The 23,913-nt window shown below is 42.6% G+C and overlaps 1 protein-coding gene across 1 annotated transcript in view; it reads right to left on the reverse strand.

The window, feature by feature from the left end:
* LOC130580759 (multiple epidermal growth factor-like domains protein 6) overlaps positions 1–23,913 on the reverse strand; it is a 169,976-nt gene that overhangs the window by 143,766 nt on the left and 2,297 nt on the right. The window contains exons 2-4 of the mRNA XM_057378471.1: positions 11,830–11,964; positions 11,103–11,212; positions 9,553–9,657 (exon numbers count right to left, since the gene is read on the reverse strand). Of these exons, the coding sequence (XP_057234454.1) occupies positions 9,553–9,657; positions 11,103–11,212; positions 11,830–11,964 (350 nt within the window). The remainder of the gene's footprint in view (positions 1–9,552; positions 9,658–11,102; positions 11,213–11,829; positions 11,965–23,913) is intronic.

The following is a 23,913-nucleotide window of genomic DNA, read 5'->3' on the forward strand; positions in this document are numbered from 1 at the left end:
ATCATTACAAGCACACTCCATCAAAAACAGCGAGAAACTTTTCAAACTTTTTTTTTTTTTTTTTTTATATTGGCAACTTGTGCAGACACACTCCACTATTCATTACTATCTGGTCAAAGCGAAAACAATCAATAGTAAATTTCTACCAAAAGAAAAACCTAACAGCACAATATCACATTGTGTGCATTAAATCAATAGCCCTCCTCAGTTTTAATGTAGCTGCTGCAATACTTTAAAGAGAATTCTGAAATGAGTGTTTYTCAAACTGTGGAATCTCACTTCCTTCCTCATGAGCTGAACTGGTTTTTAATGAATGTTTCTTCATACTGATGAAATTCTTTATCAGGGCTTCAAAAAGGCTTGCAATTATTAAGGAAAACAGATAACTAARCAGTTATTTTATTTTATATAWAACAGTTATTTTATTTTATATATTACCCATCTAGTCTCTCTAAGGATACATTAGAAATCCACATTCCTAATGTACCCTTAGACAGATTAGATGGGTAATATATAAAATAAAAGATGGATAAGGTGAGAAAAAGTCTGAAAGCTGCTTGCCCCAGACACAGAACAAGCCAAGGACAGACCCATAAAAGGGGGGCTAAGAGTTTCTTTTCTCTAGGAAGGTAAAATGAGCCTGAAGCAGGGTTTGAACCTGGCACAACACCTGCCACACCAAACCTTCACAGAGAGAGGGGCTGAGAGGCCAAAAGCAGCACCAACAGCTCCTGCTGGGCTGGGCAAAGGCTCCTGAAGAGCACACAGGGGTGTGGTGGTGCTGGAAGGACCATTCCTGAAGAATGAGGATCCTTTAGGGCCTGGAGAAAAGCACTGAGTCCTCCTTGCCTTGGGAAGGAGCTCCCCAAACTCTGCACCCACTGTGCTCACACTCCACACAATAAAACACAAGAAATGTTCCCCAGAACACTGCAGCATCCCTTTCCGAGGGGCTTTCCCACAAAGCTGCCTGTTCTGAAGGGATAACTAACTTTCTGAGAGATTTTAATGAGTTTTGCTACTCTTTAAACACTTTTCTAAATTGCCAGTTAGCTTCATCCCTCACCTCCAGCAAGCTGCCCACACCCATGAGAGCAGTGATGGCATTTCAGGTTTTGATGAACCTGCTTTGCTCGCCATCCCATTCCCATCCAGAATCAGATGGAACCAACAGAGAATGTTTTCAGCAAAATCGAATTAGTTGCCAAAAATCCCAAAGTATTTACTCACAGACACTGCAGCTCATCAGCTCTGAAACCCCTAGCTTTGTCAGGAGCCTTTCAGAATGAATGACAACACCAAGGGGCTGGCAGGACCAGGAACAAGTGCCAGGATAAATGGATCCTCACACAAAGATCCCTGAAGCAGAAAGCTCAGAGCTTCACCCACACCTTCCCTTTTACATTTTCCCCAATTGCATTGTGCAATTCTCTTCTTCTGTCTCGAGTTTACCTGGCTGGAACAAAGGTGGAATGTGAAACAAATGGTGGCTGCACTCTCCAGAGGAGGGAAGCACAGCTCTGCTGCAATCAGTGAATGATTGCACAGATGAATTTGTCCTCCACACACAGGAGGACAGCAAGATTTAGAATATCAGCAAGATTTGGAATAAATTCACTTATTTCACAGTTACTAAGTCTGCCCTCTGATGAGCATCTCTCTCTTACCCACTCTGTTAGCACATCCTCCCTCCTGTTGCTTCCCACACCACACAAAACCAAAGGAAAATCCTTACAAGTGGAGATTGTGTGTGAAAATAATTCCAAATTCACCTTCAAATTCACCAATACCCACCTTCCAGACCGTGGAAGCAGGTTTGAACCACAAAACCCAGAAATCAGGGAGGAGAGGATTTAACTGAACTCTCAACTCCCTTTTGACTGCACAAAAATCCAAAAGGGATGCACTGAAAATTCCAGCTTGGAAAACATCACTTACACAAACAGCCCCTATTTATGGCAGCAGCACAAGAAAACAAGGATATGCAATTAAAAAAAATCTTGATATTCACTTAAACAAGCTTTGCTATTCACTTAAACAGCTTTACACACAATTTCAAGACCCTGTTCCATAGGGCATCAAGATCCAAAATGAGAAAACACTCAGTTTAGCATAAGATTGATTTTTTCCCCCCAACCCCAAATAAATTGCATTTACATTTTCTGTAGTTTTTACGACACAAACACAGCACGTGGATGTAGAGGCCACACCAAGAGTTGCAGAAGGTCAGTGGGGAAGGAAAAAAGTCAAAAAAGTCCCACTTTTTTTGGACATCTCAGATTGGAGCAGGTGGAGGAAGAAGAGATRGATGGACAAGCGAAAATCCARCCACAGAAATCTCTGTGGAAYRGGAAATTTCCCCTCTCCCACCACATTATGTTAAATTCTTACAGGATTTCCGTTCTCACATGAGAAGGAAACCATGTAGGACATGCAGCAGATCCGTGCTGCCTCCCCTAACTCCTGCCAGCCCCCTGAGCTCTGAGATTACAGACAGAGAAAACAGATTCAGGTCAGCAACCCCACACACAAAAGCCATCCTTGCAGTGTGGATAACAGCCAGGAAAGCAATTGCCTGTGAGTTCCTGCTGAAGAAAAAGCAATTAGATTTTACACAAAAAGGAAACAGCTAGAAATAAGTTTTCTTTAAAAGGATAGCACAGACACCAATTCCCTCACTTCACTACCACAGTGAGAATCTCTCAAACATCTGAAAAAACCAGGAGTAGCCACTTTTATTCCAGGTGGCCACGAAATAGATTTGGCCTTTTCAACTTTTGGTGTACTCAGAAAAGATTATTAGAAAGTACCTGAAGAAGAGAAAACAATTTTGAAATAACTGGATCTAAGGTTTAAGTCACAACTTGAGGTTTGAAAAGTACCAAGGATGGGAAAAATGGAAGAGGGGAAAAGAAGAAGAATGATAAAGACACTCAAAAAAAGAAAAAAAAAATTCAAAGAATCACAGGGCCAGCACCTCCAGGGATCACTTCATCCATAGCTGCCTCTTCCTCCACAGGAGATGTGACAGAACAGAAATTAAATATCTGCCCAGACAAATAAAAGCTGCACTTCCTTTCAGCAGCATAATTCAGTGTTTTCATTATTATTGGGAGGAAAAGGAGGCACCTGAGGAGAGACCTAAGAAAGGCTCAACTTTCAAAGTCAAACTGGAAATTTACCCAACTTTCACAGCTTTTTGTGTCACCAACACACCTATCTTGAACAGGACCTACTTTCAGAGAATACCAAGTCTTACAGTAGAGAAAACAGAAAAGGGCTTCCAGTATTCCAAATCATTACCCACCTCAAAATKTAAAAGAGCACAGGAAATAATTTTAGGAAGGACTGACCAATGATGCTGGAAAAATCCTTCAGATTTTTCACTCTTGCTCCAGCCTGACTTGGAGAATACTTCAATTTGCCTGTGGAGGCTCTAGCTACTGGTTTTAGTTTTACAAGGCTCAAACTCACTTTCCAATTTTAGATTTTTCTGTTTTATAAAAAAATGAAATATAAAAACAACAAAACATGAAAATATAGTTTCTTCAGTAGTCATATACTTTTGCATAGCATTTCAGATGTGGTAGTCTGTCATTGATGTCATTGAATAAAATAACAAATCAAGTGAATTTTTAAGGTCTCTTTAGCACGTTTTTAACCTTCTCCCATCCCTCTCCCTGTTCCACACAGGGATAATGCTTACTTCTCAAAACCACCACAGAAATACCAAAAAMCCCAGTAACATTTCCTTTCTAACTTGTTTAGGTTAATCACACCAACCACCACTCCTKAGATTAGATAATCTATTTGTGAGCAGTCTCACATTTTTTGGGTGGAAGCAGAACAAAACCCCTCACAAGCCTGACACATCTGAGAGCCAGCAAGACAAAAAAAAAAAATAAAAATCCTGCAACCTCCCCGGGGAAATCTTTATTCATTTTAATACTTGTTCAGTCAGCTGTCTCGCTGAATGACAAGGTTTTATCTCTAATGTGAATGGCTCTGAAGGCTCCTTGCATTATCCATTCCCCAGCAGCTGCTGCCCAAACCACAGGGTTGCAAAGTTATAATTAAATCCAGATGCTGAGTTTCTATCCAAGTGAGCAGCRATGCCTCGTGTTTGCTGGCAAGATCCTGTCTCCCTTTCTAGACAATGTAATTAACTCTTCTGCCCCTTTTTTTTTAGATGGAATAAACATCGGAGCTGGAAGTGCTGTTAAATGGCTGTAAAATGGTGTTTATGYTGAGGAATTCTGCAGTGTTACACCTAGAAAATAAATTCCTTGTGGATGGTGGATGACAAGAAATTGCTGTTTCCTTAAAAGCACTGTGAGGACACCCAAGGAGACACCAGGCACAGGAGGGAAGGAGTTTGCTGCAGRAAAAGTGTGACAGGACACATTTTAACACATCTGCTCTGGAGCCTTAAAACAGCCTCTGGCACAGAGCACAGAGTGAGCCCCAGCCTAAGAGAAATGCAGACAAGGGCTGGAAAGGAACCAGGACAGGCACCACAGGCTTTCCTTTGAGGCTAAAAAAAATTTTAGAGGCCATTTTTCCTGTCTTAAAATAGATTTAGAGGTACCAGGCCAGAGAAGTTGTAGATACTCCTTTCTGGGAGTGTTCAAGGACAAGGTTTGGAACAACCTGGACCAGTGGAAGATGTCCCTGTCCATGGAAAAAAGATGTTCCCTAAGGTCCCTTCCAAACCAAACTAGTCTGTGATATAGTCCTGACTGAACAGCTCAATCCACACATTTCTAGGGGAATCCCTTTTTCCCTTTTACAGCCAAAATCTGTTCATACCCATGTGGCCAAGTGTTTAGGTCAGCAAAAATTAACCACCCAAATGTGACTTTGTCAGTCACAATCCCTGCAGTGCTGCTCAAGACAGCAAAAATATTCTTAAAGACTTCATAATGTGCTGGGTATTCTGACAAATCAGTTAAAAATCCATGTTGTCTGGGTGCTTTATTAATATAAGTGTTGCAGCAGCCAGAGCATGAAGTGATGTTGGCAAAGCTCAGCCAAGGTACCTTGGGCTGATCAAATTCAYCTGCATTAATTGATCAACTTCATTGTGATCCAAATAAAACCACGTTTTACAGAGACCAGCAGGTGTCATCAAACAGAATCCTRAGGTTTCCAGGGACTCCCAGTCTATCCCTTCACCTTTTGGCAATGGTTGGGAGAGAGAAATGTCCCTGCACAGGAGCTCTGCTGTGACATCTCCTGACCCAGCACCAAACCAACACCAGCAGCCCAAAAACAGCTCTGCCCCTGTCATTTTTCACTGTTACCTTCTGCAGCCAGCACAGAGCAAGAAGCCTTTTATGGCCAAGACAAGAGGGGTGAATTCTCTCTCAAGTTCTTATTTCAATTTTCATTTCCTTCTGACACGTTTGTTTGCTGTCCCAGCTCTGCTGTGGTTCCCTCTCCATAATAATTAATAATTAATTTCAGTAAGAAACAGATATAAAGTTGTTTTTTTTTTTTCTTCTGTGCTTCTAGAAGGGTCAAAACTGAATTTGCAGATGTTTTGAGGCTTCACTGCCCCAGCAGAGGCAAAAAGGGGCTGTGACAGCAGCAGCAGCTCCTGAGGTGATGGAGAAGGACAGGGGTGACAATAAAGGTGACAGTAAGGGTGACAACAGGACAGAGCTCTGCCCTGGCAGCCTGAGGGTCACACAGGGACACAAAYCCCATTTACTGGAGCTCACCTGGTGCCATGGGCTGCAGACAGCACCAGGGAGGAGAGGAGGAGCACACTGAGGGCACTGACAGAGTGAAAACAGCAATGTCTCCATGTGAAATGAGACATTTGTAAAGGTCATCCTTATTTTAGACTGGTTTTAGCAAGGGCAGAGCTGTCCAGACCACTGAAGCAGGACTTTGAAACCAAAACCACCCAACGTGAGTTATGTAAGGGCAGTAGAACACTCCTAACACAGAATAAAAAAAATCACCTGGAACAACCTTTGAAAAACAGTTTTAAATGTCTGAAATATTCAGTGTAAGAAAGAGTCACAGCAAAGAGATGAATCTTTGCTGGGGTCTCACATCACTTCATTGAAATCAAGGGTTCATGCATGTGCAATAAGATGTATTTGTATTAAAATTTAAAACCTACACTGCCCAATTTTCACTGAATTAAACCAATTTGTTTCAAAACTGCCTGAGTTTAGAGCAGGGACTACTTCAATCATGATTTGCTGGCCACAACCAACCTGCCCTGTACAAAGTGAAGACATTTCAGCTCCAGTTCCCAAAACTGCCTCACACTGCCCTTTCCTGTGTGAAAAAACTGACTGTGCCACTCCTGATGGGATGGAGCACATCAACACACCTTGTTGGCKCTGCCTGCTGTTCTAAACACACTCACATTTCCAGATTTTCCTCCTTGGAAGGGTTTGGGATGCTCTGAGCACAAGCACTGTAATAACCTCAACAGGTACTAGGAAAGGGTTCAGCATCACAGTCCCAAATTCAGGAATGAGTGACTGCAGCCCATTCCCAGCCCAGAGGATGCTCTCCAGAGCACACCCTTGTTTGGAGAAWTTGGAATGTTTTCACTGGCTCCTTGTCCAAGTGAAAGTCCCAGGGCTGAATTAAACAAGCCAAATGAAATTCATTTACTTCCATGTCCAGCTCAGGTGGCTACCAAGCCTTGAACAAGATTACCAGGACAACCAGTGAGTATCAATGGCACCAGCACTGCAGMACAATTCATTCCTGGTGCTGGGTTTTACCTTCTCTCTTCTCTGTCACAGGTTTATCCTCCCTTTTACTGGGAAAAAAAAGGGGATCACAACTTCCAGACAAGTCAAAGAACCAGAAAGAAATCCAGCTTGCAAGTTCACAYTGTAATTGATATAAGTCTATTATTACAAGACAAATTGCAGCAGACAATGCAAGAGACAGCTCAATCTGTTACGGAGTCCCTGCACTGGCTGGATGAAGAACTCGACCATTTCACTCATAAATCTCTCCTCTGAGTTTTCACTGCTGCCTGTGTGGGTAAAATAATAAAACCACGGAGTGATGTGGACGAGGGATGCAGTAATTTGGGATTTTGAACACAATCACACTGAGTTTGTTACAGCATCTCATCAGGTACACCTCGAGTCCCAGGCTGCAGAAACACCCCACAATTCCTTAAAAAGTCATTAATGCTATCATGCCAGTTGGGAATAATCATCTCTGCTCAGATTCTGGAAGGCACTGCACTGCCCTAAATCATTCTGGATGATCCATCACAAACTTYCTGCAGGACAAAACTTCATTTCAGGACACTGACCTACTCTACTTAAGTGAACGGCAAATATGAACTCCACAAATGGGAAAAGAAAGATCTGAACATTCTTCCCATTTACTTTTTAGAATAAATTCATTAATATTTTTATCCTAATTCCTTGTCCGTTTTCTGCAGTTCACAGGACCCAGGAAGGAGAATCTGCCAACACTGATGACAGAAACAGAGGAGAGAAGAAAAAGATTGGAGAGAGGAGATACAAAATGGGATACACAAAGCAATTTAGCTCAAATGAGTTGAAATTCAGGACACTGCCCCCTGCACCAAATGTCCCCTGTGACAGCCCCACAGCTCAGCACCATGGACATTTCACAGCACATGCCCCAAAAAACAACTGCTTTTCCTGACATCCATCCATTCCTCTGAATCCTCAAAGAAAAGGTGCTGGTAGAAGAGATCCCTTATCCTTTTGGGTTAAGTTTGGAAGGAAAACAGTCAAATTCACAGTGAGGTTGCACACACAAGCAGGGAGCAGGGTACAGATGAGACAATGATCATTAAACCCAGAATGCATCAAAGATTAGTGCAGGCACCTTAAATCCGAGCTACTTTCAGAGAATATTCCAACACCAGCCAGGAAAACCAGAGGCTGTAGCTGTTAGTCCCACTGTACATTTCTTTTTCACTTTMACTCACACAAATACARCACAAACCTCAGGAGAATCAGACTGGAGGCACCTGCAGCAGTTTAAGAGGCCTTACACTCTAAATTACCTCGCTTTTGTTAAGCAGGTGAATGGTCCATAACATTCTCCCTGAAAGAAGGTTTTCCCCTTCAGAATTCAATTTATAAAGTTACTCCTGGCAGGCTGTGATAGCAGCTGCTGTATAAACCTGGAAACGATGACTGCTGGAATTCCATTCAAACCTCGGCAATCAATAGAAAGCAGACAAACCAGCAAAGATAAAAGTTCCACCCAGCTGCAGAGGCCAAGGACTGCAGGATACCTCTCATTGTTTTTGTAGTCACCAACCTGTGAAATAGAGACTGCACAGTCCCATTTCAGCTGGAAAASCTGACCTGTGCTATGCACACAACCTGCCCGTTGGGAATGCCTCTGTTCCAGACCTAAAGGAGACTCAAAACACAGCCAAGGATAATTTATGATTTGCTGAGATGTATTCCATTTGGTAAAAGCTGATTATTTGRGTTTATTAAGAGATCCTGGTCCTGCTCACCATGAAACAGCAGCTCTGGTGTGAGTTAATAAMAACCAACCTGCCTTGGTGCCACCCTGGCTCATCTCAACTCACCCACACAAACAAATTTGTAAAGAAATACCCAACCACAGCTCCACTGAACCAGCACAGGCTCCACTGCAAACAGTTCTGCATTTTATTTATTGTTATATTCCTTCTCACTCACACTGCACTGACAGACATGCCAAGTGAGGACACGAACGTATTAGAATTTAAAAGAGAAAAAAATCTGAAATACTTAAAAATCTGCCTTCCTTTGAGCAAAACACAATATGCTTCAGTTGAAAAGGAAATTATCATTTGCCTAATACAAAAGAAATCCTTTGTCCCAATCACAGCCTACTCTGAAGGAATGACTTTCCTCCCTCCCATAAGAAGCCAAATGGATGCAGTTCTATAATTTTGGAGAGATTTACACAGTGTGTTAAATTACAAGGCAGCCCATTGTGGGATTCTCAAATGGGGAGCCAGTGTGTGAGACAGAAAGGATTCTCATTGAGAGTGGGTGATAGTCTGTCCCACAGAATTCACTCTAAAGTACGCCAGAGCACAGTGAAATAAATGAAAGATTGGTGCATATATTATTCCAAGAATACTATGAAATATTTGATACCGAGCTACAAAGCCTTCCTGCTTTGAGATGCACTAAAAAAAAAAAAACCTATGAACAAAATCCAGCTGCTCATTTGCTGCATTCTTCACCTGCTGCCCACCTGCTCTGACTCAGAATTTACTCTCACAAAGGTAAAGGAAATGATGAGAAATTGGGTGAGAGCACCACAAGAACGAGCAGGTTGAGAAGCAACAGGAARATATTGCACTGGACACCACTGCTGAGAGTCAGGGATATCATCTTGATTTGTTAAAATTCAATACAAAAAAAATTATTAAATTCTGGAAAATCAGAGAATTACCAAATAACCACTGTAAAGTACGACAAGAGGCATCTTTAAGCCAACATTATTGAAATATTCATGCTTCAATAATAATTTTATCCAAAACCCAGGAGCACTGCAGACAGTTTCCACTGGACTCACCGTACTGGCAGCGAGGACCTTGGAATCCTGCAGGACATTGGCACATCTGAGATCCCTCTCCAGAGCATTTCCCTCCATTGAAGCAAGTGCCAGCAGTGCAGAGCACTAGAGCACACAAACAGAGAAAAAAAAGAGAATATTTTAGGTGATTTTGTGCCAAGGACCCCCCCAGAATTGCCTCATTGCCCTATTGTGAAATGACCTTCCAAATAAGAAGAAACTCAGATTTTTATATAAGTGGAAAGGTTAGACTGCAGTAAGTCTTGGTATCATAGGTGTAACTATTTTATTAAACTTCTTCATATCAACATGGCAAGACTTAAATACTGCAGTTTAACTTACTAATTGAAGTTTAAATACTTCAAGTTTAACTTGAAGATACTTCAGAGGCAGAAAACAGAGCTCAAAGCACTGCCTGAATCCAAAATAAAACAAGAAAAACTGCCAGGCAATAATGCAGCAATGGTTAAGAACCACTGAAGCACTGGGAGATATTATATATATGGAGGGGAATTATAATTCTTCCCTTCCTCTAACACAGAACAGTTTTATTTACAATAACTTAAATTCCACACACTCGAGCCAAACTTGCAAAGAGTATCAAATATAAAAGAGGAATTCAACCACTTTGGTGTCTTAAAGAATTCAAAGCCAGCCTGCACTGCTGTTTCAGGAAGAAAATTTCATTTTGCCATTGGTGCTCACACACGTTAAACTTCTTTACACTGGAGATTAAAATACAGATTGTAAACATATTTTTGACTTCTTACAACTAAACAGGTGCACACTAAATATGTAGATTCAGGCTGAAACTAAACAGGAATACCTCTCAGGCTTGTTTTTGCTTTTTTAACTACAAAGAGACAATCATAAAAGCAAGCTCTCTGAATGCAGCCCTCAAGTCAGTAGGAAGATTAAAAAATAAATAAGAACAGATGCTAACTTTCATACAGAAAACACAATTACTGACAAAACTGTAACAAAACTAAACTCTGAGTAGGTTGCCATCCTCTACTGATATCTTGTTAGCAGTGGCTGAAGTGCTGCCTTATTAAATAAATTAAATCCCATCTTTTAGGAAAAGAKCCAATCATGATCAGAAATCAGTGATGAGAATGGGTTCTCATCAGATGGAGAACCACGGGGCAGAAACACAACTGCTCCAAAAACAGCAGAAGAGAAAATGCCAAACCCAGTCAGAGTCCACAGSGAGTGCGACACCCAAGCACCTCACAGAAGATTTCTCTGGTTAATTTGGGTGGCAGCAACAAATTTGGTTGGTCTGTCAAAGCCAGGCTGCCACAAAAATGCTGCAACAACTCCAGTCAGAGTTTAGACTGTTAAYCTAAACTGTTCTACAGTTCAGATTAAAATCAGAGCAATTTGGTGCTTTCACATGAGCGCTTTTGTATTTTCAAAGGACTTTGCTTTCCCCACCACTGGGGAAATCCCAGWTATAAGCAAGAATAAACAAAATCCTATATCCAGAAGCAGGCAAGTCCTGAGGATGTCCCCTGTGGGTTTGTCCCAGTTTTTTGTCCCCAACTCACAGTGCAAGCAGCCGGGTTCACCGTCCCGCCGGGCCCAGCCGGGGCAGCACTTATAGACCGTGTGGTGCTCCATCCTGTACACCTGCTTGTAAACTGTGTAGTAGCCAGACCTGGGGGGAAGGAAKGTTCAGAGAGCAATCACAACTCTTGTTTCACTTGTTCCCATCTCATCAGCAGCACACTATACTCATGTGTCATATTTATTTCAACCTTTATCATAAGTTCTCATCAAAAACGACACAAATTCTGCAAACTGCATCCTGGTAACATCCAACAGCTCTTACATGCCATGTCCACATGTTATTTTCAAGAATTTGTACTCAGGCTAGTCAAAGGTGAAGATATTTTTTTCTTCCCCTGATCAATTTTGAGTTGAGCTGTTGGGAGAGTCAGATCTCCCATCAGTTCTAAGCATGTGACAGAAATTGAAAAAAGTTCAATTCCTCARAGTCAGCGACTTGACAGCTGGGCTTCACCTGAACAAGACAGGAACATTTTCTGATAATGTAAAATTCTGAATCTAAAGGCAGCCACGAAGCTCATGAGCAAGCCAAAACACATTAAAAAGTCACATTTTTGGCTCAGTAATAACAGATTTCAAGTCAAGTCTCAGGAGGACGCTGTGTCCATAACCACATCACACACTTCAGATGGAACACTTCACAGCTTCTCTCACAAAAAAGTCAAAGAACTTGCAGAAAGATTGCAGTAACAGATGACAGCTCACCTTCTCTCGTAGCTCACACACCACCTCCTCTTGGTGCAGCCTTGTTTCCACATCCTCACCATCCGACTGAAGGACTGAACGCACGGCTCTTGGTGTCCCACCAGCGCCAGCTCCAACACCGGGCACACATTCGGCCTTTTTTTGGGTGGAAAAAAAAAAAAAGATTATTTTTATTTCTAACACAAAATTTAGACACCTAAACAAATCTACATAAAGCCACGCTGTGTTTGAAAGAGGATTTGTTGTGGTGTTTGGACACGCTGCAACTCCGAGCCTTGGAAAGCAGCAGCGCACTGAAATCCAGGCTCACACAAGTCAAGGAAATACTGAGCACAGATTCAAGGGCAGATAAGATTTATCTGAACCATTGCTGGGGAAATTGCACATTCTGTAAGAGCCCCCCTTTCTCTCAGTCCCCTCAGGGAAGCACATGAAATCCGTAAGAGGAARGATCCTCGTTCTCCCGCTGATTATTCCTAAAATAACAAGACCAAAATAAAAGCGCTGCTTCGGAGGATGATATGTAATCTTCATCTTCATCCTGCTACCTAGCCAGAGCGACAGAAATAGCAGGATTGCAGGAGGTATGGAGGGTCAAAAAGAAGGTTACATGCTGATGGTTTTGTAGAGATTTTGCCTGCCTTATCCCRATTTCCTTGCCCTGGTATAAATCAGGAAATTCTGCACAATGGAAAACAGCATCAAACATGCAGGGTCTAACAAAGCACAGAACATGAGGGGTTTTGTCATCTTTTGAGGCAAGAACATGCTGTAACATTATGAAATTAATTCACTGATTTTTTTGAGTATTTTTTTAGGTCATTAATACAATAACTTAATCACCAAGACAGGCTGGTAGGGCTTTGCAAGCCCAAGCCTCAACAACCCAAACACAGGGAGGGAACAGGGGCTTTCTAAACCTGCTCTGACACCACAAATAACACTCAGCAGATGAGTCTTTGCCAAAATTTCAGTCTGAGCCCTCTCCAAGTTGAAGAGTGGTCACRTAACACATTGTCACACTTGTGTCCTCTGTCCCTTGTCACAAGCAGGAATGTGACCCTGGGTCATCATCACTCCCACTGGGTGTTGTTAATATCTCATTTTAGATTTATGGGGCTTTTTCTCTCCGAGGATCCCCGTTACACCTGAACACCACACAAGGTRGCCTTGCCAACCAGACAACATCTTTTATCCACAGGTCTACAAGCAGTTTACAAACAGCATTAAATTCAGCCTGTGCAGAACAGGAAAATATTGTGAGCATAATTCATTTTATTGCTGAGATGAAGACTTGGAAGAAGCCCTGCCTGGATCAAATCCACTCCACAAYAATCCCAGCACCATGCAGAAAACTCTGATTATTCCATGGAGAACAGGACATCCCCCCAGAGCTCCCAAAGGCACCACAACTCCCAAGGGAATGCCTGGAACATCACTTCAGGGCAAAGAGAACCTTTGCCAAATGAGAACACTTCAGGAAGAACAGAGCTGATTTAAAAACAAGCCAAACACCCCTCAGGAGTTCAGGCAGCTKCTGTAAAGGAAGTCAGGAGAAGAAAGCCCACAGCTCTAAGCTTGGGTTGTCCTCTGGTTTTTTTTTTCATGGGAATAAAGAATCTGTTTGTACTGGAGCACCTGCCCTTGATGGAGGTTATTTCCTGAACACAAATATCTGTTTCTCAWAAGCTTTACTGAAACTGCTCAGCTCCACCACCCCAAACCCACCACCAGTGCACATCCCTGCACGTACTCCCTCCTCCCCTGCAGAGTCCATGATCAATATTACCCCACATTTCCCATTCCTTGGTCTGCCCATGCCTCGGAGYAGGACAGGAGATGGTCACAGCCCCATTTCAGATCACCTCAAATTCATTCCTCAAGCAGCCTTCCTCCCCATTCCCATGTCATCTCCAATCCTCAGCACCCCTCCCCACTGTCCCAGCCACCCCTTCCCTCTGGAATCAGCTCCTCATTTAACACATTTAATGAAGCTCAGAGCCATTGTTCCCAGGCCATTCTTAGCACAACGTCTGCCATTTGTTTCCCATCCAAAGAAGATCTCTGTCTGCCCAAAATCTTGCCTGTTTTTTTGGTTTTTCTTCATTCCATTATGTCAGCTGGTCTAATACCCACTCCTTACTTAGCAACCATTCCTCTCTTAGCAGGCTTTTTTAACAACTCTCCCTCCAGTGAATAGAACATTGCGTTCTGATAATTCATGCACATCTCCTTTTATTAGAATTGCCCAAAACTTCCCAGATAAAGGTACATTCACATGCTCTGCTCTGCCATAAATAAAAGAGASGGGCTGACAATTGTTGCAGTGACACACAGAGCCCATCCCAGAATTTCCTGCTCATGTGACAGTGCCACATCTCCAGGAATAGCAGCGTGGATTTCTAGGATTTGGGCAATGGGAAGGAATGGTGTTCTCAGAGCACAGAAAGGCAGCAGCGGATTTGAGTGTTTACAAAGATTTATCCAAAGAGAGCCATTCCTCCCTGATGCCCTTGGGATAATTTAAAGGCAGATATTTAAACTGCTGAAGCWCTGTAATTAAATTGCAGCCATTGTAACCCTGTGCTGGCAGAACTGGGGATCGAAGGTGCCCTCTCCAAAAAAAATCCAGCATCTCCCCACACAGAGCACGGCCCTTTTTGAGCAATCTGACACTTTTCCCCTAAACCCAGCAAACCAGACTGCAGCTCCTGAAGGGAAAGTTCAGCACTGGGGATTCTGCTCACTGGAGCCCATCCAGGACCAGGCTGAAGCCTCAGGTGGATGAAATGTGCCATAGAGAACAGGTCCTGTTTTACTCCCACTCCCTTTGCATTCAGAAGGTATTTATTAATGGGGGTTGAAGTGTTAAAACAAGCAAAACACTCAAATGCACATTATGGCCCACATTTGATTGATACCCAGTCCCCTGAAACCTTTTTGCACTGGTGCTCTGGGCTAGCCAAGGCTAACACCATTATTAGCTTGTCAGGCTGACACGGGCAAGGCAGAAAATTCTGGTAATATTTGCATTAGGAGAGTGCCCTTTAAACAAAAACACCCTCCACTCTTCCAGCTCAGGACTGGAGATTCTAATGAACAGATAATTAGAGCAGCAAGGAGCAAGAGCTGATGGTGTGGCTGCAGTGCCCGTGAAAAACCATACAACGAGGAAAGTTCAGAGAAAATGAAAAGCATCTCCAGGAGGGGYRWAATTYGTTCCTGTGATTGGAAATTTCAGGAGAAAGGGAATGGATCCACCASAAMATGGTTTGAGGTGGAAAGGACCTTAAAGTTCACCTGATTGCACCTCCCCTGCCATGGGCAGGGAGATTTTCCACTGGACCAGGCTGCTGCACTCCTCATCCAGCCTTTCCTGGGACATTTCCCTTTGTACAGGTCCATCCCATCTCTGTGACAGGGACATTTTTCTTTCCTGCCCAGCCCCTGGCCCTTGAAATGCCAAAGCAAACCTCCCATTCCTCCCATCCTTCTCCCAGCTCAAGAAGCCAAAGGTAGGGCAGATTTAACAGCATTTTTTTGGAGAGGGCACCTTGAAATGCCAAAACAAACCTCCCATTCCACCCATCCTTCTCCCAGCTCAAGAAGCCAAAGGCAGGGCAGATTTAACAGCAGTGAGAGCAAACACACATCAAGATATCCCCAAAGACTYCTTTCAACAGCGCCAACTTTAAATCAAAACCTTAACGAATACGAATTTTGCTGTCTGATTTTAGGTCTTTCCACAGACTCAGTGAATGACACCCTTTCTGCACTGAGTCAGATTCCTGTTAACATCTTCCTCAAAATGAGATGTYGCAGCCTGCCCTGCCTCAGCTGATGAATTTGCAGCCTGAACACTATTGATCTTGCCATAAAACAGTCAATAGATGAAACCTGTCATAAGAAGCGACTTTGCTGGAATTCTGTGTTTTCAAAACACTAATTGGTTGGTGGTCCTTCCCCTTATGCTGCTATTAAAAGTTTAGAAAACCACAGTCTACTTATTCAGTTTTAGTTTGAAAAGATCAAACAAGAATTTTCCTGAAGGGAACCGAGATTACAGTCAGGGCTAAATTCTCCACTGCTGTGATGATAAATGTTTTTGCACTAGAGATACACTGATGTTGATCTGAAAGTAGTTGTACACTGCTACAATGGATTTGGTTAGAAACTTTTCAGGCTGTCTGAATCCCCTCACATTTCCAACATCCCAGCAAATCATCACCATTGTCTTATAAAAAAAAATACCTCCAGAAATGCAAGGTGGCACCCTGCAGAAACATGTGGCACTGGAGAGAAACAGCCAGAAACATGATGTTGGATGCAAAAAGTTAATTCAAAGTTTTCAATCTATATAATCGCAGTTGGAAAGGAGAAAAAAGCAAATTTTACTTGAACACAGAAAAAGTCAATCAGAAAAAAGTCCACAGAAACAAAACATCCAAAGAACAAGTTATATGTATTTTCTTAAATATATAAATTTTGTCTGTAGATACATATTGCTTAATAATTCACAAAGGCTTTTATTTTTTTAACCTGCCACGCTCCCCTTTCTACCCTGAATCTCTTTTAAGGCTSATTTCTCTGATAAAATTAATCAGCACCAGCAGAGACAATTAGGACATGCTGCTGCCTTGACCACTAATCAATGGCTGCTGTGCCCTGATCCTGTATCAATATTTGKGATGTTTATAGCCCCTGTGGGACATGGACTGTAAGCACCAGGCTCATTTGGATTAGGTCTCATTATCCCAGTGCTCTCTGGCTCTGTGGATATGCAGCATTCCCCCATCCCACAGGTCACCAATGCACTGCTGTGTTCACTCACAGCCTCTCCTGGATCAGATGGAGCAGCTGAACAACCCCAGAATTCCTTCAGCCTTTGTGTCCTGCATCCAGATCAAGCTCAGATCAATAGCAGATGATTAATTACAKGCTCAGCTATTATAACAACAATCAGATTTTTAGTTCTTGCCGCTATCAAAGCGCAGCTCCTGTCGTTTACCTTCTCCTCAACCATCCTCCTCCCACCCCCAGGACAGAATAATCTATTTTGGKCAGCAAGAACAGCACAAGATCAGCACACACACATCCAGATCATTTAACCACCATTGGCCAAGCCACCTTTTTCTGCATTTTAAAATCAGGGAGTGATTTTTTTTTTTCTTTTAGTGTCACTGAGCCTCAGTCCCCAGCAACATCCAGTTTTACAGTTTTGTCTGCTACACTCAGGAGAGCATCAGTGCCAGGGACCAGACAGCACAAACACACAGCTCTGCAAACAACTTAAGGACCCAGGTCCTAAGGATGTTTCCTTTAAGATAATTTGAAATCCATATGGGATATGACATAAAAGGAGGCTAAGAAATAGCTGGCACGCATTCATTGTCAAGACAAAGCAGATAAAAGTCCAAAATCCAGACTAAACCCAAAATGTGGAAGTCACCTGTGGGTGCAATTTCACATGAATTACACCCATTGCACCATCACTGCCCTGCAGAGGAGAGTGACACAGAAAACCTGCCAGGTACACACCCCTGAGCTTCATCCAGAGGGCACAGAGGGACCTGATGATAAAATATTAACACAAAAATCACTCCAAGTGTCACAGCACTTTGTCACACCGAGAGAAAGCTCACTCTGGTTCACAGCAAGTGCCAMGCTGTTTGACAATTAAATGAGTTAGAAGGCAGTGAAATCCTCAGCTCYATTTCAGCAACCAATATCTAGGAATTGTTCACTCTGTTCGCAGATTTTAACAGTTTCAAAGCAAAACTCTTATTTTTTGAAAGCTAACTTTTAAAATAACAYATAATATACAGCTTCCAGTCAAACTGAATCATAGTTACATCTRATGTATGCAATATATGTAAGAAAAACCCTACATGCCAATGTTCTATGTGTTAAATATTCCAATATTCTTTWACTCCCCTATAAATCATTAGCTTCATACCAGTGATGCAAATGTCCTTTTTTTGATGGGTTTTGTTTGGTTTGGGACTTTTGTTTGCTTGCTTTAACATTAAGAAAACTTGGTTAAGCCAAKTATTTTATGACTTTTAGCCACAGAAAACCTAACAAGCACACATTAGTGGATTAATGCTCAGCAGTGGCAAACTATAAGCGGGAAAAAAAATCTAAATTTATATCTTTTTGATTACAAACTCACACTAAGGTTCTAAATAACCCACAGATCTTGGTGTTACTCTGCAGAGAGAGATGGACAGGTCTGGACCCACAATTATAAGAAATAAGCAATGTAATGATGAGAGAAGTTGGTGTGTTTTTCACCACTAAAACTGTGTTTTTCACCACTGATGGTGCACTGGTCAGGAAGGGAGAGCTCCAGCAATTCCAAAAAAAACCAGCAACTACTGAAAAGTCTCCTGAGATGCATAAAACCCCATTTACTACACAGAATATTCCAACCTGAAGAAAACCAGGCTCAAAATCCCCAAGCGTTTCATAATTTGAGAGGATTTCTTTGTTAAAAAACAGTTGAAAGCACCTTACAATTCTCATCTCAAGCACATCCTGAGATGMAATATTTTCAATATTGCATTATGTACACAAAAACACGGTCTGGGCATGGCACTCTGCTCTAAACAAGATTTTGTGCCAAGTTCTGCTCTGAGTTACAAAGGGAAGCCAGCGAGGCATTTCTGCTGAAGAACACAAAAACAAGTGTCAGCACTCTGACTCCAAGAAAATTCCCCTTTCCACATAAATGAGATCAAATATTCATCCCCAGGTCAAAGGCACCGAAATGGAGCTCAGGTCTTCTGCACATCACAGCTCACACCAAAGGCACAAATATCAAGTTCCCCTCCAAAACAATTAATGATTAGTTTTAAACCAAATCTAGCCCAGACTCCAAAGCACAAACCCAGGAATTCATGTGCTCAGTCCGTAATTTTAAAACGCTTTGATTTTGCAGTAATGAAAGGAAATTTCTTCCTCCTCAGAAATAAATGAAAAGCAATAGATTTGAGAGGAGACGTAAGCAATAACAGGCTCGGGTTTCAGAGGAAGGAAATCTATTAACTGTGTTCAAAGAGAGGAGGTATTTAATTGGTGAATAACACAAGTCTGCAATATGGGCTGTTAACCCTCTGGGAGCAGAGCATCSCTTCCATCAAAGTTCTGCTAAAAAGTCACCTGGAGACCAGGTCTGCCACCAAATATCATCTCATACTCCCTCACCAGGGGGATTTAAATTTATTAAAAATATTCTGTCAAAGCTAGATCACGGCATGGCCAGAATTAGGAAGAACAGGCAGGGTTGGATATGAACAATGCAAGAAAGAAAGACAAAGCAAAAACCAGGAAATTTTCCCAAGAAATCCTGCAAACACACATTCCGAGCACATTAAATTATTGCAGAAATAACTAAAATATAGCAACATTCCATAACAGCACAACTCCACCTAAAGAAACCTGACAAGTTTTCTCCTCTTAGAGTGTATTTTTGGAGAGTAAAGAGAGAAATCAAACCCATTAAAAGTGAAGGGGAACAGGATCTTTCTTRSCTCAAATGTGAAGATTTAAGAATCMTAYAGTGCATAMAAGCTACTGTGATTATGAGCAGAAAATTTCTAAACCTCTCATGAGATTTAGAACCATCTTATGACACAAACCCAGGCATTTCTAAAACTGGAAAATATTTACAGATCAATTTCATCTTTGATAGATATAAAAACTTCAGGCTATCCCATTTTATGATCCATTTCAGAGTTTAGGAGAAAGTCCTGATCTCATTTTTCTCCTGAAGAGAAGGAAAACGTCATAAATCAGCAAAGTTCAGTACCACAATGACACTCGTTCATTATCTCTAAGTCTCCTGACAGCAAATATACTGGGGGAGAAAAATAGGATTTTTTGCCATCTGTTAAAAGACTAAATTCAAAATTAATATTCCTCCAGGAACTGTGAAATAATGCAAAGTCTGGAGAAATGGGATTCTGTGCAAATGCTGACCACGGGAGCTCTACCTGGTGGCAGCATCCTGTAGTGCACAGCTCAAAGGACAATTYCTGTTCCRTGTGATGYTCACRGTCACAAAGATGGGAAACATCTCARTCYTCAACTGMAAATTAAAGGATTGAGGGGCAGGGATGGGGAAATGAAGGGTGAAAGCACCATAAACTTTCATGTCAAAGCATTTAAACCGTGCTTACTAAAATCACATCATCCCAGCCTCAAAGGATGGAGTAGTGACTGTTCAAGTGTATTGAGAGTTTACAGATTCTCTGTAGACAGGAATGAGAAGGACTGGAGGTTTCAGCTGAAAACAACATTTTTTTAGGTAAAATTCAGTAATCTAAACCAAAATTTGGCAGTGACTCCTGGTTGCCAGCATCGTTTCAGCCAAGGTTTAAAATGAGAGACTTCGTCTCACTTGATGTACAAACATATTACACAAATGTATCAAATTAAGGTACAAATTAAATACACCAGTGGCAAACTAGGTCTTTATGGTCACCAGAAAACCTGAGAATTTTTTTAACTACAAAACCTCCATGTGTAAGATAAACCATTCAAAGAAGTGGAAGGAAATTCCRCTTCGTTATTCAGTTCAGCTCAAAAAAGCAAATATACCTTAAGCCCTTACTTAATGCTGGGAATCCAAACTTTCCTCACACCTGCAAATTGGATTACCAGAGGTGAAAATACAATGTATTGGCTGAACAGCCAATACACTGAGACAATTTCTCACCAAGAAATGACTACACAACCTACTTTTCACATCATTTGGACAGTATTACAACACAATTCTAGGCTCCAAGTCTAAGCTCTATCTCCATATCCTTTATAGAAGCATTTCTTGRGTGATTTTTGTTTTCTGCATTGCATTCCAGCATATTCAAATCGACATGCTCTGAGTTGTGACTGCTGCAGTGGAACGAATTGCATCTCTTCATATGGAACTGCTTTGCACAGCAGCAGCTCATTCCTGAAACACATTCCAGTCCCGAAAACAAGTGGACTTCGCTGTTTTTAATTGTACCTTAAACAATATTTTTATTTATACCACTTGGAAAGGGTGTCCACAGCCACATCTGTTTGCAAAACCAGTCCTGTGTGAGGATGTTTTGTGTCACTGTGCCCAAYAGCTGGCACAGCTGAAGGGCCAAATTTACTCCAGGGCTGCAAATACAGAGATGTGAATGCCAGATTCAGCTTTGGGGAAATGTGATTTATCAGGAGGAGCACAAGAAAGCTGATAGCACCCCACAGAATTGAAGAAGCTGGGAAAGAGTTACTCAGCCAGAAATCCAGCTCTGCATCCAGGTGCTCCTTGGAATGCGGCCAGATTGCTGATGGATCAAGTGAAAATATGCAGATACAACATGTGAGCAGCAAAGGAAAACCCTAAGCCAAATGGTCTTATGGCAAGGTTGTGAGTGGMTGCTCTAAAAGCAAAGCAGCCCCTTTGGGTGTCAGTGTGGATCTGCAAAAACACAGCGGCTCAAGGGGCTTCATCTGGCAGGAACCAAACTCATCTCCTGATTTTTGCAAAGAAGTTCTCGTTCTGGGAACAGAAGAACCCATCCTTGAGCCCTGTCCCAGTCCTGACTGTGAAAGGTGATATTTATTGCACAAAGGGAGTTCTCAGCACACACCCCATGACCTCCACTGCCCCCTGCTCTGTCTCACATCCCTCACTTCGAGCACACATCTGTGCTGCTCAAACTCCCAGGGGACATTTCCAGGGGAGAGGACTCAGCACTGCTGACAGCAGCTCAACTCCTCTTCTCTGAGCTCCTATTTCTTCACTGTCCCAAAACCACCCCTTGATTTCTGTGAGCCCAATGCTAGGTAAGCACACATCACACTTACATTGTTTCACACACCTGGTTTTGGACTATAGAGCTCRCAACAAAGCATTAAAAATGTGCTTTTTTTATCATGAGAGACACCTAATTCCCCATCTAAAGGCCCAAATATGCCTTACAATGAAAATGCCATACAGCTCTCTGGTCATTCCAGAGTTCTCTGAAGCTCCATTAGAAGATCATCAAGGGCTAATTGTATGGAAAAGCAGCTGATAGAAATAGCTCATCATCCTGTAATCTGTTCTACATTAAACCTCCTCAGGGGGTTTGGAAGCAGAACACCAACATCCACACAGATCCCTCCAGCATTTCGAGCTCGGAGCAAAYGCTCAAGTTAGCAACAGAACAAAAACAATTATGAAGAATATCCTGTATAGCCTCAGCCACATAAGATCTCAATCAAAACAACAGCAAAGAACATATTCAGCRTGGTATGTTCCAAGGGATACATTTGTTGCTCTGATTTCATTGACTGCAGATGGCCAGCGTCAAAAGAACAAACCAGAATTATTAGAAAAAGGTGATTCATGGAAAGARCCCTCCTGGAYATTTCCCTGYTCCTTGGTGAAAGTTGGCAGACTCKCTCCTAAAGAGGGGTGGCATCTTGKATTTCTGYTTGCAYCAAAGGTAAAGTCCCTMCACAGCAAAAAAGTTTGGAGAAATTTATACCTATATTTCTAGACTTTCCCCATCTCAGAGAAACAGTAAGAGTGGCAGTCATTTCAGGAACATCCCCTTGGGAAGGCACTCAAGACTCTGCCACATTTCTGGGGGTTTGGGTGGCTGCTTCTGACTTCTGATCCCAGTGACCCCAGCCCAACATCCTCACAGMATCATTTCCAGAAGGAAATGTTTCCTCTGTTCTTTCAGTCACACGATTTTTAAAAAGGTAAAAGCAAACAAAAATTGTCGGGAGGCAATTCACAGCTAACAGCACCTCCAGCTTCAAAAGTGCAGAATCACAGTTATTACTGATGACAAATGCAAACAGATTAATGTAGGCCAGTGCTATTCCTCTTCCTGATAAAGTAATTGCTCAGAAAGGGAGCACGAAGCACGTCTGAAAGGAACACAGAGCACTTTGAACAAAGGAAAGCGTTTTACCACAGAATGAACTTAACTTCTCCAAGCACCGTGATGGATACTTGGTGCTCCAGCAAAATGGAGTAACAGAAACCACCTTAAAAGCACTTCTGGTAAAGACCGTGAAAGTATGYATTGCACACAAAGCCGGTGAGCGATAGGCTTGGAAATCTCGATTTTCAGACAGAATAAATAACTAAACTGAAAGCAGATATAAGGCGTTAATTATGAACGAGTGGGASGAAGTTGATGAAGATAAAAAAAACAGGAAGATAAGGTTAGAAATCAGGGTATACAAAGACATCTGAAAAGGCTTTTGTCAGGTTGTTTTGAGAGGGGGAGCAGAGGGACACAACATTCCTTAAAAACACAGCAGGAGAAAGGTACACAAAGCAGGAAACAGTTTCCAGAAACATTCAATTTCAACACGCAAAAAATTTAACCACGGATTTTGCTCATGCTGCCAGGTACTCTCTGTCAGAACCTGACCAGAGATCTTCCTCTGGACACAAACACTACATTGCACTGACAACAAGGGGCGTTTGCTGCAGAACACCCCGAGAAACTTCCCCGGCAGCCGCACACGTGTGGCCCCGRGCTCTTTGTGCGCTCCCGGCCGCGGGTGATGCTCCCGCTGCTATTTCCATCCTTCATCCCTGTTTTTATCCCCGTGCCCCTCCATCCCCCGCGGCACCGCCGAGCCCTCCCTACAAACCCCATCCACAACTCTGCGGGGACACGCGGAGCTGCAGCGCACCCACCCGAACTTCCCCGGGGAGCCGAGAGGTGCGGGATGCTCCCTGCAGGGACAGGGGCGGTGTGTCCCGGCCGTGCTGAACCCCGCACAGTTATTCACATACCGAGTCCCGCACAGTTATTCACATCCTGAACCCCGCACAGTTATTCACACACCGAGTCCCGCACAGTTATTTACATCCTGAACCCCGCACAAACTCACTCACATTCCCCGCACAAGCTCACTCACATTCCCCGCACAAGCTCACTCACATTCCCCGCACAAGCTCACTCACATTCCCCGCACAAACTCACTCACATTCCCCGCACAAACTCACTCACATTCCCCGCACACACTCACTCACATTCCCCGCACACACTCACTCACATTCCCCGCACACACTCACTCACATTCCCCGCACACACT

This window comes from Malurus melanocephalus, unplaced genomic scaffold, assembly GCF_030028575.1.
Source record: "Malurus melanocephalus ecotype Western Australia unplaced genomic scaffold, MMel_1.1 scaffold_360, whole genome shotgun sequence".
Lineage (NCBI taxonomy): Eukaryota > Metazoa > Chordata > Aves > Passeriformes > Maluridae > Malurus > Malurus melanocephalus.